General features: G+C 36.9%; 1 protein-coding gene across 1 annotated transcript in view; it reads left to right on the forward strand.

Annotated features, from left to right (window-relative positions):
- KLHL32 (kelch like family member 32) overlaps positions 1–19,449 on the forward strand; it is a 286,360-nt gene that overhangs the window by 182,490 nt on the left and 84,421 nt on the right. Inside the window, exon 6 of the mRNA XM_082251577.1 lies at positions 2,518–2,733. Coding sequence (XP_082107703.1) covers positions 2,518–2,733 — 216 coding nt within the window. The remainder of the gene's footprint in view (positions 1–2,517; positions 2,734–19,449) is intronic.

Here is a 19,449-nt window from a genome sequence, read left to right on the forward strand (position 1 = left end):
CAAAAGAATGGCTACTTACATCATTCCGGACAAACAAACGCAAAACAAGCTCAAAAAAATGTACACGGCCGCTTGCAGAACGTGGGATGTCGCAGCTAGCCACCTCCGACGCGTTTCCACTTAGGAGTCGTCAACTGGGAATGGAGCTGAGTCTAGTCTCATTAGTGCCAAAGTGTTTTTTTTCTATTATTCCACATAATAGAGTCATGAAGAACCTGCAAAGAGTAAATATTTTATTCTTTACAATATTTTTATGAAGGTACAGCATAACCATTGTATAGTAAGAATTCTACCTAGCACAGGAACTTAAAAGTGAGCCTATTGTGAAACATACATTTGAAACTAATGTCATTAGAGGTGTTTTTTTTTTTTTTTTTTTTAATTGCGTCCTTGGCAAATGGCGCTTAGCCATACATTTGAATGGTAATTGCTGTTAATGGTATTAAATATTATGGGGCAGCACAGTGGCTAACTGGTTAGCTTCTTGAGGGCAGGGACTGATATGTAAATACACGTTACAAATGTGAAATGTGCAGTTGAAAAGCTGTAAATATTTTCTAATAATTAGGGATGTAGTGGAACCCTAATGATGAGCTACATGAAAGCTGTTTTCATTTTTCTAGCAACAGAATATATTTCTTTGTACATTTTCTCTTTCAATTAGCAAATATTTGTAACTGAATATTTATATTAGATTTAAAACAAGGATAATAAAGAAAAAATAAATACTAAAGAAGAATAGCATACAGTACTTTCATTGTACCTTCATTTTTATATAAGTTCAAAAATATAAAATTAAATCACAGCATCATAATGGGACATGTATCATGGTGATTAACAAAATATGTACAGTAAATCAATATTTTACTGTATTAAGATACATATTTTTGTAGTGGAGCCTCTGGTGGTTGGTTGTGTGCTAGAATTGTAATATAGAGAAATGGTAAACAAATGCAAGTCATAGCACACATAGCTAATAGCAAAGAAAGAAGATAAGAATAGAATGGGCTTTGGAAGACACAACACCACAAGTTAGATGTATGAGCTCATACCTTCTGAACTGGCTGATATTTGGATTGTGTGTACCCAGCTAATACCCTAGGGTAAACCTCTGTCCATTTAAAAGACCCTACACTTTCAGCAGTTCTGACAAACAAGGGACCTAGAGGTACTCGCAAATTTTCACATACCTTGCAAAGTGCCATCAAAGTTTGGAAATGCTGTGTTGCACTAATACACTTCCCAAAGTTGCGCTTGGGCCCCCCTTGTCCTGCCTCCTTTGCGTTACTATTACTCAGAGGACATGCCTAACATTATAATGATGGAGGTGGGCTCAAGTCAAATTCAAGAAAAGTTGATATTTTTATAATCAAGAACCACCAGCAGATTTCTGAGATCCTGTCATGTCTGGCAGTGTACTGTATGTGAAAGTAAAGATGTCTGCTTTTCATGCCTGCTGCTGGTTTAATAGGTTAAAGTGAACACAGGTTCACTTTAATCCATTCAGAGGTCATTGCAGAAATAACGTTGTTGATTTATCAATCATTAGCATTTGTGGTGTAAGAGCCTGAGATAATGTATAACAAAACAATTTATACTAAATTCTTTGTAGTATAATTTGAATAATGTATCCTGATATTACTGATTTAGAAATGCACAAGTCACTTCTGTTGCTCTCTCAGTTGCTTAGCTCTCTACTCCCCCTACAAGAGCACCATTAACAATAAAGAGAAAAAAAATTGGAGTGCTGCCAAAGCCTTACTAAGTAAGGAGAGCGCAGCAGGTTAAGCTCAACTGCTTTAGTGAATAGAGCATAATTTCAGTGCTTCTGTAAATTTTGAAGATTAATTATTCCATAGTCTCTGCAGATACAGAGGCCAGTGAGGACTTGATTGAAAGCTTGTATACTATTTGTTAAGAAAATGTAAATATTGTAAACTGTTTGACTTTTCTGTGCACATTAAAGAAATAAAGAAATTACAAAAAAAAAAAAAAAAAAAAAAAGGAAATGTAAATACTTAAATAGTCGGATTACAGGTTCATGTTATATATTGCTTACACAATTTTTCAATTGTAAATTCAATCAAAGTCAGTTGGATTCATTCACTCAAACTTGTGTGTTTTCTGCAAAAGCACACTGGTTCCTGCTAGCAGACAATCTTCTGTAAAAAACACATCCGTTTTAACATATTTAGATGCATTTACATTCATACTTGCATTAATGGCTTAACAGCCATGGATGCATATATGTTCAATTCTTTTATACGCTGCTGAACGCAGCCCTACATTAAGGCCCCCAACGCACCTATCTGGTTCTATTCAGTTTTATTTTGCTGCATAGAAATACATACAAAACCAGATGCCACACACGTGTTTATGTACATGTGAATGATCCCTAACACAGTAATGAATACAGAAACTACAGAATATTACAATCCAGTAACACAATTACTCTTAAACTTTCTATTGCAGCTGAAATTGTATGTTTTTTTTTTTTTTTTTTTTTTTACATTCCAGGAACTAAATAGCTTTAATTATTTGGATTTGTACAAACTGGCAGACCTTTTTAATCTGAACTTACTGGAGGGAGCAGTGGTGGACTTCCTGGTAAAGAACTTGTCTGAACTTCTGAAGACTCATCCAGAAGAAGTTCTTGCACTACCTTTCCGTCTCCTCAGAGAAGTTCTGAAGAGCGATCAGTTAACATCACTTAGTGAAGAACAAATATGGCAGGTGAGTAACAGTGTTAAACTTTACGTTTCTAGAAGTGAATTGATCATTTGCAGGGGCATACCTTAACTTTTCTAGGCATACATAAGGTATGACATTAGCACAGACATAGCCAGATAATATTATCATTCTTCCTTTAGTTTGCAATGAGTGGGGAGACTTCTGACTGTCTTCTTTAAACAAAATATTCTTGAAGGCATCATGGAGCTCCAAATGTATTGAGGAAGCTCCAAATAATACTTTGAAAAGAGCTAGCATGCCATTCCACACTGTGCTACTTTATAGTTTTGCAGGTTTGGAAGTACTTAAAGTAGTTTTGTCTGTGGTCATGTGCTGCATATTGAAAGTGCAAAAGAATATTATTTGATTTAAATAATTATAGTTAGGGTGACTTTAGTCAAGAAGCAACTCTCATCTTTTTGAATCAATGCAAAAGTTGCTTTTGGTGATTGAACCACTTCTAGTTAAGGCTGTGGGTAGTAGACAGGGTAAGCATGTTGCTAGAAAAAAGTTTTATGCCTAAAGGCTTTAATCCCATATTAATATCAGTATTGTAGACTAAAAGGTAAATGCATAAATAGAAAAACAGTAAAGCTCTGAAATGAAGGGATTTTACATGGATGAGAAAAACATCTTTCCAAGCTTACCTAATAAAATCTTTAGTAACTCATAAGAACTCACCTGATTTGTGATTGGTTGTCAGTTAAGTTTTGAACACTGTTCTTTGCATTTACAGAGGTTTTGTAGCTTTATAAGATTACATACTACATCAACTTAAAGGAGGTCAATGCATTAAATAATGATTGCTGAATATTTTCTGTTTTGGCATTCAGAACATAACCCTTGGCCTATCAAATTTAACGTAGCTCACCTCTGCAAGGCCTACCATAGCTCATGAGATTTTTAAGCCCCGAAATTAGAAACCACCCAACAATAGGGATAAAACAAGACTCTACTGTCTGCTGACTCAGAGTTCCTTGTACTGTCGCAGTAATTCACCCCTCCTTTGACCTGGGCCTCTCAAGTTCGGAACCTGGTGCTAGCTAATGAAATCAGGGTAAAACATCTCTTATCCAACATGGATTGGAAATCAATTACAGAGATACAGACCCCTAACAAATCTGTCAGTATCTTTCTACTTTCTATGTTTCAACTTTGACACTTTCTCCTAACTTTACCTAAACCACAGGAATTAGCGAACACTGCTCCATATTTTGAACACCTTTGCTTAGACTGGGCTGCTCTTTCTCATACTTTATTCTACTTCTACCATCTACTGAACCAACCCTCCTAGGGATTACTCCTCACCCTACCTATTAAAGTGGTCCATGGACTTCTTTTTCACAGACCAGTGGTATAATTTTCTTTATTTTGCCCACAAATCCTCTGTGGCAAACATGATTCAAGAATTGGGCTTTCAAATTCTCCACCGGTGTTATAGAATTTTCTTGACTTTCTGTAAAATCTTTTCACAAACCTCTACCCTATGATGGCTCTGCAAGAGGGAAGTCAGCAGTACATCTTATATCTTCTGGAACAGCTCAGTTTCTAAATTAATTTGGACCAGAATCTGGTCCCTGACCAAAAAACAGATGTTGGCCTGGATGATGACCCTGCTGCTTATTTATTGCACCTGAAACATTTCTATAAAAGTAAATATAAACACTCACTTCTAGTTCATCTGATCAATGTGGCCAGAGAAAGTATCCAGCCACCCTGGCCTTAGAGCAGGGATCCTCAAACTACGGCCCTCCAGCTGTTGTAAAACTACACATCCCATGAGGCATTGTAAAACTCCGACATTCACAGCCATGACTAGGCATGATGGGAATTGTAGTCCCTGAACAACTGGAGGGCCATAGTTTGAAGACCCCTGCCTTAGAGTATGGCTCTGAAACCCAGGTTTTCTACCTTTACCATCTATTTGTCTTCCCTAGAGATTCTAGTCCCCCCACCACCACCTTTCCTTTACCCTCCCTATTGCAATATTCTCTTGTCCCTATCCTTTGCCAAACGGGGTAGAAAACTTCTTGATTTTGTATTTCCTATGCATAGCCTGGCCAAAGCTGCCTGCAAGCCATATTTAAATGTATTTAAATGTGACTTGATATAGGTTCTCTCTGGTCATACATGCTTTTTTTTTTTTTTTTACTGATTTTGTACTTTACATTGTGCACTCCTACCCCTTCTTGCTTTTTTCATGAATAAAGAACGTATTAAAAAAAAATATACATGTGTATATATATGTATAATGTAGTGAATTCCACTCCTGGGTACTTCAGGTAGGTCTGTTCTGTTGAAAGCATACTTCTAAAAACATATGCAAAAGACAATAACTGTGGGGTAAATTAAACATTTTTTATTTATTTATTTTTTTGTTGACTGACAGCAGTGATTGCAGTAGCCACCTATTAGTTATCATTACTACCTCTCTAAAGGTTACTAATGCTGTTATACACATTCTCTATAACTAGTTTATTGCTGAAGGCTATACTTTTTATTCATGGTCACTGAGAATGAATTAACAATGACCATAAATATCAACCACTTTAGTGCTGTTTTTCAGGAGGCAATAAGGATTTATTTTGTTTTATCTTAGTAAATAAGTAATTCACCTTCAGAAAAACCCAATAGTGAGGAATTAAATTTAGACCTGTAATATTGCCTGAAGAATAGCCAAGTTCATCATTTTTGCAAAGGTTATACTAGTAATGTAATATACCATGGACGAATCTAATATTCATCAGAGGTGAAGGCTGGGGAGAACTGTGGATTAGCGTCAGAGTGTTTTATATAAGTCATGTGTGATGGACAGGCTGGAGACAGAGCTACTGAATCTCATTATATTGCTGTATTGTTTCTTACTGACTACTCTTGGTGAAACGAAGTAGTCATTGATGTTGACAAATTTTCATCCCATATGTGTTCAAAGAAAACTGTATAGAAATCAGCCTGCAGAATGTAGGGTCCTGTAAAGAGATTTCCTTGATCTATGGTAAACTGCTTACATGTTATTAAGCTTTTTGTTTTCCAAAGCTATCATCACACGTTTCAATATCAGTTTGTTGATATTGGTTAGTAAATAATCAATTCTCTCTCTGTTTTTTTTTTTTTAAACAAATTATTGATTCTTTCAAACCCCCCCTAATATTTCAGTTAAAGCAGAAGTTCCCCAAAAGTGATTTTATAGTTATATGCTGAGCAAGGTGTACTGAGCCATTCCTTTTAATCTGTCTTTATATTCCAACATTAAGCTCCCCCTACAACAATTCACAATTCCGTTTCTGTCTTTGTTGGAGTTTTGTAGCCTTCTACCTTTTTATGTTCCAGCACCTCCTGTTGTATTCTCCATCGTATAAAATAAATATACAGGAGGTGAGCAGACCCAGGAATTGAAACTGAAATACATATGACCAACCGGGTTCCTGAGATTCAGTATAAAAGAAAGAGGGCATGTGCGAATGGGCTTTTTTCACTTCAAGTGGGCTTTGAATTTCTCATACAAGTCTAAAGGAATGCAAAACCCGATTGAAGCAGGATAAACGCAGGTCAGAAGGAGGTCAACGGCAGGTCAAATGCATCTGTAAATTAATTTTAGATGATCTCTGAAGCATCCTAAATTGATGTCAAACTTATACCATCAGCATAAGCCCAAAACCCGTTGGCACAGAACCAGAAGGTAGTTTAAATCAAGAGAATCTACAGCAAAAACAGAAATATTGTCTTCAAGGCTTCAACCCTTTAAATAACCTTGTTTTTGAAAGATAAAGTGTTTACTTTTTGTGATGTTCTGTACTGGAACTGTTCATCTGAATTACAAATTGTGCCAAACTTGTACTTATTACTAAGTCTAAACTACTCACCAAGGCTACAACTTGCCGCCCCCCTACCTGTAGTCTTAAAGCAACCCAGTTGCCAATAACAAATTGAAAATAAACCTGTTACCTGAAAAGAAGACTTTAAATACTCTCCTCTCCTGCAGCCCTTGCTATTAAACTCTGCTCTGATATTAAGGCATCGTCTCCTATGGTCTGCCAGGAGACTGACATTTCCAGGAGTATAGATCTTTTGTGCACCAGCAGCACTCACTGGTTTCTTCCTGTTGACTTCTACGGTACTTCTGTATCTTGTAATGATGTGGAGGTGGGCAGGATGAACAACTGAGCTCAGGGGGACACATGAGATCAACCCTCCCGGAAGTGTGGGTTTCTTGTTTCCCAGCAGGCCTTTGGGGAAAATTGCTCAGTAATTCTGCAGCAATAAGCATTGCAGTCAGCAGGAGAGGTGAATTTTCTTCTTAGTTAAAAGGTTTATTTTCAAATGGATATAGCAACAGCATTTAAATAGCATATTAATAAACAAAACTCGTAGCCTGCAAGTTACAGTAGGCATCAATGGGCCAGGTAACTTTGTCACAGGCCGTGAAACATTAAGCAGATCAAAACATCAAGTCTAAATAAACAGCATGATCTACAACAATAAAATAAGAAAGAAAAACAAGAGGAAAGAAGGATTTTTACAATAGGAAGGTGGGACAGAGAGGTGGGGTGAAGAGGAGGGGAGTTAGCGTCAGGAATGCCCAAAACCAACGTCCCAAAGCTGGACTAATATAATGAAGTATAGCTCTCCATGGACAGTGATGGATAAGCTATTTAATCTAACTAACAAGTCTTCTCCTCTCCCCTCAGATGCAGCAGGCTGATGAGCTAAATTTTGTGCCACTCTGTTCTCTCCTCCTATTAGCATGCTCTTTTTTACTGCAGCACACCCTATTTACTCCTTGTGCTGATTCTCTCTCTTCCAGTCTAAGCCCAGCAACAAAGGAACTGTAAAAAAAGCATATACCAAGTCAAATTTAGGTATTTGCGTGGCATGCATGAAAATACATGTATGATGTATTACTGATTAGGCAGCTGCCTTAACCACTTCCCGCAAATTGATGTACCTGTACGTCGGCTTGAAGAAGTGGTTGTACTGGGATAACATTTTTTTTAAAACAGTGTTAAAAAAAATAGGACATTTTTTTTTAAAGCGCTCCTGTCCCCGTGAGCTCACGCACCAAAGAAATGCATACGTAAGTCGCGCCCGCAAATGAAAAACGATGTTCAAATCCCACATGTTAGGAATCGCCGCGATAGAGTGAGAGCAATATTTCTAGAAAAATACCTCCTCTGTAACTCTAAACCGGTAACCAAAAAAATTATTTTAAGCGTCACCTATGTAGATTTTTAAGTACCCTAGTTTGTTCCCATTCCACGAGTATGCGCAATTTTAAACCTTAAATATTAGGTATTTTTTTACTCGGTGTGACATCATCTTTCACAATATACAAAAAAACTTGGGCTAACTTTAGTTTTTTTTAAATTCAATGAAATGTATTTGTTCCCAAACAATTGCGTATGAAAGACCACTGCGCAAATGCCGTGTGACAAAAAATATTGCAATGACCGCCATTTTATTCTCCAGAGTCTTTACTGAAAAAAAATATATAATGTTTGGGGGTTATAAGTAATTTTCTAGCAAAAAATACGGATTTTAACTTGTAAACAACAAGTGTCAGGAATGGGCTTGGTCCTTAAGTGGGTAATGTGTACCTTTTTATAGCTGTCAGGATTTCAGTTTTAATTATTTTCAATAAAATCATTAGAGTCAGCTGTGAGATAAGCTAGAAAAAAATCGGCTCTGTAGATTTGCTACCTATCTTATGCATTTTTGTAGGAAATATCCGGAATATGTTATAACAGACTAGCTATAAATCTATAGTTAGTTTGGTAACAAACAACTGTACATAGATGTAGTCTCAAATCAAATCCAATAATGGCAAATCCACTGTGCACTACAAGTGTACTGCAAGTGCACTTGGAAGTACAGTCACTGTAGATCTGAGGGGGACATGCAAGGAAAATAAAAAACAGCATTTTTGCTTGTACATGATTGGAAGATAGAAATCAGCAGGGCTTCCCCTTATTTCAGATCTTCCCCCTCAGAGCTATAGCGACTGCACTTCCAAGTGCACTTGCAGTAGTGCACCGTGGATTTGCTTTTAGTAAATCAACCCCTATGTGGCTTTGACAAAGAGCAAAACTTGAGCATTTATCACTGGACGCAAAGGATACCTTCAGATTAAATTTATATAGTACAACATATAAATCTCATTATTTATTTCCATGCCACATACAGTAAATTATAATAAAAAAAGATTAGATATGCCTTAGTGAATAACTAGCTTCTACTCTAACCTCAATTGTGGACTGCTGCATCTGGACAAAGCACAGCAACCTTTTAAAATATTTTTCAGGGTAGCTTTCCATATTAACATTAAATTAATATGTACACTAATTTGTATCAAAATATAAAGTGATAGTATTATTCATCTCTTGCGGTAATAACTAAACTGTCTATTTTGTATTTGATCAAATTTACAAAATAAAATTGCTCTCAGTTCCTGTTCCAACTAAGTTTCAGATGATGTCAAGACCCGCTGGTAAAAACAAATGTTAATGTCAGTAATTCCAGTTCATGTATGTACCTGACTTTTATTTGTACATCTGTAAAGTGTGACAGTTGTCTAGCCTACAGGTGTTCTACATTAGGTGTATGCTGAACAGGGTTTGCAGAGAATCAAAATAAGATGGGGCATGAGTGCAAAGAATAGAAAAGGAGCAGATGTATGAATGTTCATGGGATTGATATTACGAAGCCTGACATTTTCTTAATCAGCCCCTGCAGTGTGTTCTAGTATCCAGCCAGCTTTGCGCTGCTAAAGTATGTTGGGAATGGAGTTCTGCAATCAGAGCCTAGTTTTCAGGATATTAAAGTTTGGCTGGTTAGGGCATGGATAAGGCCTCCTGCAGCACTGATGAAACAGTCACATACTGCTTTAAGTGACTACGGTGTCTTTAAGCCAAAAGGCTCTTTTAACCTGTCTAAAAGACATGGGCTTTCTGTTAGATTTTCTATCCTAGATTTATGTACTCAGTTTTCTATATAATTCAAAATGTGTCTATCCACAAAAGTGCAAAAACATTTTTTTTTTATTTTAATTTATTTTCTATAATATCTGGATAATAATACACAATAAATCAAAATTCTAAATTTTATAAATAGACATTTAGCTTGATGCAGTCTGTTTGAATAAATATTGGTATAACCAAAATTATTTTCACGGACCACAAATTAGGGATGGAAATGCAGTTAGGGTAAAATATGTTGGAGCTTATCTGGTTGATCATGTAAAAATCCCAATGTAACTTGTGTATCCTATGTGTTTGCAGCATACAATACATTTGCAAACATTATACATATATATATATATATATATATATATATATATATATATATATATATATATATGTTGACTTATGTGAGTTGCATATCAGACCATGGCCCCCAGATATTCTGAAACTGGTCAAAACAGTCTCTGTTTTTACTGTAAGAACATCTTTGTTAACCATATGTTACCATAAGCAAATGTAAAAAATGTTAGGGGTCTTTGAGTCATCTAGATAGAATCTTTAGAATATATGGCTAAATAAACTGTCTCAAATTTGTATGGCATGCATTATTAAGACATGTTGTAAGTAAATTATTAGGGTCATGCAAGTTCCTTTTAAAAATGGATGATTCTAGTTATTAATTGTCCTGACTAGATAACATCGAATCCACAAAGCTTTACCACAAGGATAAGGATCTTTATTTTAGCCATATGATTTCTATTTTCAAATCTCTTAGAACTCAACTGAAAATAACTAGTACTATTTATAAAATAAGTAGCTGTTTTTGGTAACTCTTTGAATTGAGCCTATCGTCTTTTCAAAGCCAAATTGGACTGATCTATGATTTACTGCTGGGTCAATTAATAATAATTGTTCGAGAAACTTAGTGTAAAGCAAGACTATCCAGTGAGTCAGTTTTTTCTTTTAGAGTTTTCCTGTAAGGCCACATTTATATATAATTTATTACATCATTTTAATTTTGGCAATTCCATACTAGTAATTTCATTCCAACATCCTGAAAAATCTATCTGGGCAAAAATGTTTTCTTCTGACTATTGCAAATGCTTATTTCCCTCCAAAGAAGACCACATGGCTTGAACCACATCTGATTATTAAACTGGATCATCAGGTCAAGAAGGAGTCTGGCCTTGTATCTCCAGCCTTATATCCATTGTGTGCCCTAATTTGTGTCATCGAAACCTTGAGTTGATTTCATGAGTTGTAAGTTATTTAACTGTGCAATGTCATTACTATTTCCCCTCAAAAATACATTACTACCACCATCTCCACTAAGGAAGTTATTTCTTTAAAATATATACTTTTGGTAACCACTTATATAGTCAATCATAATTCACTGAACAGACTGGTAAATTTAGTAAATTTGTCCATAGCAAAAACATTCTTTTCATTTGGGATACCTGGGACTCCTGATTTTATGCGGTTTGCATTGTTTGCATCACATTTCGCTACTGTCAACAATACTATACAGTTTAAAGTAAGCTAACAGACAGCAAAAAATTCAGAAAAGCAAAGTAGCAAAAGGTTTACTAGAATCCCATATACAGTACAGCTATGTTTTGGAACAGACACACAGATCTCCTTTGTCAAGGTGATGAGACATAGCAACAACCACGTAATGTGAACCATGAGTATATGTACACACATAATGAAAACGAACAAGGTCCAATAAGACTCTGCGATATTCAAATATGCATTTGGCAATAATGTAGTATAAGACTGTCACATCTATGTAATTTATTAGTCAGGGAAGAGGTGAAACAAGGTGCTAGTATAGGTGTTTTGATTATAAAGGAATGAAATCATCATCCCTTTAACCACTTTACCACTGGAGGATTTTGCTGTCTTACGTCCTGGCCACTTTTTGCGATTCGGCACTGTGCGACTTTAACTGTCAATGGCGCGGTCGTGCGACGCTGTACCCAAACAAAATTTACGTCCTTTTTTTCCCACAAACAGAGATTTCTTTTGGTGGTATTTGATCACCTTTGCGATTTTTACTTTTTGCGCTATAAACAGAAAAACAGCGTAAATTTTGAAAAAATAACAATATTTTTCACATTTTTTTATATGAAATTTCCCCCAAAAAAATGTAAAAATCAAAATTTTTTTACATTTTTGGCCAATTTGTTTTCTGCTACCTATGTTTGGTAAAAAAAATCACAATAAGCGTATTTTGATTGGTTTGCACAAAAGTTATTGCGTTTACTAACTAAGGGAAAGATTTCTGTCATTTTTTGTGTTTTTTTTTTTAACGAGTAATGGCGGCGATCTGCGATTTTTTTTTTTTGCGGGACTGCGACATTGCGGCGGACAGATCGGACCCTTGAATGACATTTTTGACACTTTTGGGGGTACCAGTGACATTACTGCAGTAATCAGTGCTATATATATGCACTGTTACTGTAAAAATGACACTGGCAGGGAAGGGGTTAATTTTATTGGAGAGGGAGGGGTTAATGTATGCCTGATGCTTACTAACGTGTGTGGGGGGAGGTGACTGAGTTACACAGGGACAGATCGCATGTTCAGCTATGCTGAACCCTGCAATCTGACCCTGCCTGTCACTTAGGAGATCCGCCCGCTTGTGTTTACACAAGCAGGCGGATCTCCACACTCGATTTCCCGACGATCGGGGAAGAGCAGCGGCGCTTGCCGCTGCTCCTCCCCTGCCCTGACTCCCGCTGTGACTGAATACAGCAGGAGCGAGCCGAGAAAGGGGAGTGTCTACGTCGCCAGACGATAATGAACCACTTTGCCGCAGTAGAGCTCTAGTGAGCAGACTGCAAGTGGTTAAAAGATTATGCAAAATGCTTCTTTTTGTGCTAGAAAAAAAAATTTTGTTCAAGAATAAGGTAAAACTACTTACAAACAAGTAAACGTGAATATTCACTGCTTCCTTTTTTTTCATCAGGGGGCCCCGGTGAAGTAGACTTCACATTGGCTTTAGGACTGTGGAACTCTCTAGAATTTAGGAGTGTTTGAGTGCCCGCCTCAGGCAGGAGGTTTGTCCCTTTAACACTGTTTTTCTTTATATGTTTGTGAGTAGTTTTACTCTGTTCTTGAATCAAACAATGGGGTCGATTTACTAAAACTGGAGAGTGCAAAATCTGGTGCAGCTCTACAAAGAAACCAATCAGCTTTCAGGTTTTTTTTTCTAAGCTCACCTAAACAAGCTGAAGTTAGAAGCTAACACGCACCAGATTTTGCACTCCCCGGGTTTATTAAAATTTACCCCATTGTGTTTCTTTAATTGGTTTGCTTAATCGCTTGAAGGGATGGTGACCACCCTCACAGTAACGGTGAAGATTAAGCTGTAGTTGTAAGTTGTGGAATGCAGAACATGTGGGGAAGCATTCAGAGAGTAAATTTGAGGTTTTCAGTCAGACATGATGCTGAAGCTAGAGACTGGACCAAAAACAAAACTCTTTGCATAAAGGAGCCAGGATCATAATGGTCACTGCAGATGTGACAGCTGACCCTCTGCAGCCGAATGGCACTGGTATGTTACCTGCCCCTTTGAGTAAGTTTGCCAATTATTCCAAATTCGAGAGATGGAATAAAGCAAGTTAACAACAACTTCGTATTGTGCTGTGCTGCTCACTGTTGCTCTTGAAGGCATGTAATAGAACTATAAAGGTGAATGCACTAGTGTATATTCACACAGTGAGACTTCATTTCTAGGTTTGTTTATAGACCTATGCATTTTGCTATACTAATCCACATTATAAAAACATAATATCTTGAAGAGACTGTGGATGAACTGGAGCTGTGACAACCTATACATAACCTGTCTATTTATGAAATCTATTGTGATGAACTGTTTTTAATCTATGGGTTCTGCTACATCATTCTGTGTTATAGAAATGTAGCATTTTGAGGAGACTGTGGTTGAATTGGAACTGTGATAACCTTAATGAAACCTGTGGATTTATGAATTTGGATGTAATGAATTGTGGTGCTTGTGCACATCATTTTGATTTTGTTGAATATAGGTCCAGTACGCTGTGTGGTTTCTAAAATAATAAGATATTGGAAAGCAGAAAGGAGATAGAAGCACAGATGTCTGTGTTTGCTGAATCAAGAGATAACATCACTTGAACTGACACTAAAGACTAGTCGGATCAACACAAAAACTACCCCTCTACAATTCACTGTACAGAAATGGATATACAAGCATACAATAATAAAGTAAAATACAATTGCAGAAAATACAAAGCCGTGCATCAGCTAAGGTCAAATGCATCCCTGGCTGACTGGCTCTTACACATGTAGTAAACATATCTCAAGACCCAGAGAAGGCAACTGACCATTATGCAATAAGTAAACCTATTTCTTGTCACAGTGGGTTTGATTTTCTAAAACTGGAAAGTGCAAAATCTGGTGTAGCTGTGCATGGTAGCCAGTCAGCTTCCAACTTCAGCTTGTTCCATTACGCTTTGACAAAAAACCTGGAAGCTGATTGGTTTCTATGCAGCGTTACACCAGAATTTGCACTCTCCGGTTTTAGTAAATTAACCATTTAACCAAGAAATCATTGATTGCGATAACATTCTGCACAGCAGGGGTTCCATTTTCAGATTGCCCCCAAATAGGCAAAACCAGGTGGGGCAACAGGAAACATGGGAAAGGAAAATGAGATCTCTCTAAAAAAAAGAAAACATAGGTGACCATCAAAACAACTTGATCATCAATTTATATAGCTGGACACACACAACAGGAGAAACAAGACTCCTCAAGGGAGGTCTCCTGTTTTGTCCCATGAATAGGCTTACTTCCTTTTTCATGGATGAGGAACTGATTCAGTATGTTTTAGTACAGAGATCTCTGAAACTTACACAACATTTCTCCACACAGTGGATATTTTACAATCCACAGATGCCTCAATTAGCATTCAAAAGAATTTTAGTAATTGGGACATATATCAAATCTGTTAGGAGAAACACACCAAATTCCCAGCGACAGAAGATCCTACTTCAATTTTGATTATGACGAACATAAAGCCATTACCTCTTTTAAGCAAAGCTACAACATAGAATATTATTCTGAAACCTGGAACATCTAATGGATGGATATCCAGTGAAGCTGCAGAATATCTCTTGCTGAAATGTCCCATCTTTCCTGTCATGTGTGGGTTTCTGAAATACACAAGGGGTTCTGCCTACTTGATAGTCCAGTAGTTTCTGAATCTTAAGGTTTGACACAACCTCTAGCAAAACCCCTGTTTTTTTTTTTCCTGACAAATCCTCTCTAAACGTAAGGTCTATTTTTCCCCTAACTCTCTACTAGCCAACATGGATATCAATGCACTCTACACTAACATCTCCAGTGATTAGGGCATTGAGACTATTAAACCATTTCTTTTACGTGCCATATTCAAAAAATGTGTGGCACTTAGACAGAGAACTCAGTGGCATCATTGTTTGTGAAGTAAATTTGCTCAACACCTGTGTACCAGGACCGTGGTACATAGATGACAGTTTCTTGATATAGCAGAACTCCTTGCCTAGTTTTTGTGAATTTGTGTTTTCCCCACTCCCTACATGCGAATATCATTGTTAATCTACTCTATTTAAGGCCCTCTGTCACTTTCTCTTATGTGTCTGTTGGTTCTAATTATTAGTATTTTACTAATTTCTATAATAAACCCATAGACAGGGATTTCACTCTTCATTTGCCCACCCCAAGCATTTACATGAAAATAATGAGTTTTGTAATTTTTATGACAGTGCCATATCTCAATGAGGATGGGGCTAGTTGTGCTCTAATGCACTGCACATACATGATGGAAGTCCATTCTGAGTTGCAGCCACACCTGTCACTTGTGGCTGCAGCTCAAGCAGGTAAAGATCTATTCAATTTATGCCAACTCTGCACTTGCCCTCTCAAGAGGATAGGTGCTGAGAAAATGACACAGGCACATCTAGTCAGAAGAAGAAGCGACTGTCATCAGCTCAACGCCACGGCTGCCTGTGCAACATCTGGCAGGGATTTTTTGCTGTTGCTAGCTATTGATGGATGCCAGGCAAGCTCTTTCAAAAGGTTAAGATTGATTTAAAGGCATTGCTGCTATTATGCAAATGCAATCTGTTACCTGCAATGATGGTACTGTTATATATAAACATGTCGTAGTGTGGGCTTGATGGAGAAATTCACCATCAAAGTTATTTGTGACCACAAGGCATGTTTATATAGCCAACAATACATTGGCTTTATATTGGGATGTATGTATTTACCCAGCCTTTTCCTTAAGCCAGCTGACGGGTGGTCCAGAGTATTTTACCTATTAAGGGTCATTTGCTTTAATGCTGTGCTGTACATTTTCTTTTTACACCACCTCATACTGTGCTGTACGTTTTGTATTCTGCACCATATCATTATGTACTCTGCACTGTACATTCCCTCATTCTAGAATATGCAAGTAGTCTCAGACTCTAATTACCACACTGTTTAAAGCCATACCAAATATTCAGTGTGAAAACCACACCCATGTTCCTTTTAACATATTTTATGATTTTTTATTATTACAAAGGTCCACTGCTTTCAGAAAAAGCCCTTGCACAAAGTACAGATTGACATGTGTAAAAATTTTGTTGAATATGGTTATCCACAGATGGTTCTTACTAGAGCTATTGTATGAGCAACCGAAAGGGCCAACAAACTTGGACGGGGCCCATTTATACAAATGTACAACTCACTGTCTGATATTATCAAAAATTGACCAACAGTGATTTGTACCACTTAAAATAACGAAGTCATAAAACATATCTTACACAATTGTAAAAGAGGTAAACATTTATTTATTGGGGCAGATTTCAGAGAGAAGTATCAAAATGTATCATTCCATTTCCAGGAGAAAAGGATGTTTTAGATGTCAGAATTGATATGTCCTTGTTCATTTAGGTGTTTAGTTTTCATCCACATACTCAGAAAACACTAGGCAGTCCCTAAGTAGGTCCAACATGCATTTCATCATTAATATTTATTCTTTTTTTTTTTTGTGGTTTATTGTTGGAGCCCTGGTTATGTGCCTCCCACCAATCAGTATGAATCCGTATGCTCTGCACATGCGCAATATGATGTTACCAAGCCTGAGTGGCAATACAAGAAGTGATGTAATTTCCAGTTTCTGGAGTGTGCTACAGCACTCCTGAGACACAGACCATGGCATCTTCCTTATTTTATCTGTACAGACAGCATTGTGCTCCATGTTACATTTGGGCAAATTTGGCTGATATGTTGGCTTGGTTACATATGGGGTTGCTAAGCAAGTGAGCAATAAAAATCTGACAGAGATTCTAACCATACCCTAGTTTATGCAAAACATAACAAAATCTACTTCAATGATTGACATTTAAATGATTGCTTTAGGTTATCACACTTTATCAGTTAGACTATATGTGGATCTGAAAATTACTATGACAAGAGGATTCCAAACAAGATTTGACTTCAAATTAGTATAAGTCCCAGTGTGTGCCAGCCTGGGAATTTAAATGTGTAATAAGAGTTGTTTGCAATCCTTCTCCTTTCATCCAGTGTTAGCTGGAAATTCTACACATATACATATTCTTTCTTATAGTAGTAACTCAACTTATGCATGTTCTCCATTGTCGAATGTTAGCTTAGTACTAAAATACATCAACACTTTTTGGCTTGATCCAATGAAGACAAAAAAAAAGATTCTCTATTGGACCATTTATCTATTCAGGGAACATATACTAAAGAAATGTTTTATGGGATCTCAAAGTAGAATTCCAGGTTTGGTATGTTTTTATATAGTTATATATGGTCCAGCTTGGACCAATGTAACTAAGTATATACCATGCTTTGCCAATGCCCCTGGAAGCTGGAAATCACTGAAGTAGACATCACTTGCTTCTGCATCCTGTGCTGAGTGGCTACCCTCATGCATTTTGAATACAGGAGGTTGGCCACACGGCACAGGTGTCATTAAGTTATGTTGAACTCAACATTGTAATAGCAAAAGAAAAAATAGTTATATTTAGCAATTCAATATAAGCTTACTTGAAACATTTGTTGTGCTGTTTGTTTTCTGACCATCTCTTCCCCCAGCGTCCTGGATTCCCTGCATGCTTAGAAGCTTCTCCTCTTTTGTTTACTTTCAATTTTTAAGGACTATATATCCCATGGTACAGTGCTGCCTGCAATCAGTGATTCCTGTATAGACTCTGCATCCTGAGACTCCTTTTCTCAGCACCTCCTTAGTTCAGAAGGTAGGCTCTGTGACACAGCATTGTCTATTCACCAGGCATAGTGAATATGTGACACAGAATTTGGAAAGTGAAAGTGTTGGGATCTTCACAAAGTAAAATTACAAACTTCAAGATTGTTTACGTTAACTGGAGAAAGCCAGAAATAATGGAAATTTAATCTGGAAATGAATGTCATCATTTTGACCATAGATACACTTTAACTTTTGCCTTATAATTGTTTTAAGGTCCTGAAAGATGTGGTTCCCAAAAGAATATCTTTACGAACAATAAAATGTAATATTAAATTATGATTGGCTGTAGGTCTGTCTTGGAATCTCACATAAATACTCTTGGGTCATACAGCTCTGGATTGAAGGGATTACAGTTTGCTTTAAATTTGAGAGGTTTGCAAATTTGTTTTGTTAAACTTTGAATAGCCAACTCATAATGGTTGCAGAACATCTTATCATCCACCTAAATCCCTTGTGCCTTTACATACAATCACAGATCATTACTTGGTAAACTTCATTTGTTACCCATGGTATTGCAGAAGTGGCTATCTACTTTTTATTTTAAGTACAACCTTTTTTTCTAACGCCAGTTAATATAGAGATTAGTGTGTTTATTTCTCATTTTTCAATATGTAAATGCATTATGCAGATTCTTGTATTTTTAACCCCCTTTTCTAAAATGGAACAAACCCAAGACAATACTAATGATCAGTATTTCTGTTTGTGCTATGTCACTTGCTTTAAATAAATACCCAAGATTTGCCATTCTGCCCAGGTACTCTCCTCAAACAATATATGGCGTGACAAACTGCTTTGTTAATCAAACAACAATAACAGATTAGGTTACATACTACAAATCCATACTCATTTTGCAATTTTCTAAAGCAAATTTGTTAAAATTAGGTGACACGTCCACTCGAATCTCCAGCGTATAACTATACCTGGGCTTTTCTAAGTCTGTTGTGTCAAAACTCATAACATGTCAGAGATTTTTCTAGAGGTCCTCATACAGGGAGGGCATGGGGGAGCCATGATTTTAAGAGTAATTTCACATTGTAAATGAAAAAAGAGAGGCACGACTGTTCATTTGCACCAATCATGCTTTCCTTTCATCTGCTCTGATTAGGCTTGGTGCGGTTTCATCAAACTACTCTATCAATGAGCTGTCACTCGAGCCTTCTGTTGATTGAAAACAATCAGTGCTCTGATGGCACAATTATTCTGACCCTTTAACTAGAGGCTGCTGTGATAATGAAAGGTTGATTATGATAGTTTGTGCCTCTTTCAGTTTGCCAAGAAGGTTAATTTGGGCATCAGACGGATGTTTAATGGGCGCTCGCTGCCTACACTGAGGTAAATGAGAACGTGCAGTCTTCTATATTGCATGGATATAGTTTGCCTGCCAATCACTGTCATTTAGACTTTGTGCTGTACACTCTGGAAATCACATTTTAGTTTTTTTTTCTTCCACTGGATTTAATT

The sequence above is a fragment of the Pelophylax lessonae genome (assembly GCF_965119305.1).
Source record: "Pelophylax lessonae genome assembly, chromosome: 3".
NCBI lineage: Eukaryota > Metazoa > Chordata > Amphibia > Anura > Ranidae > Pelophylax > Pelophylax lessonae.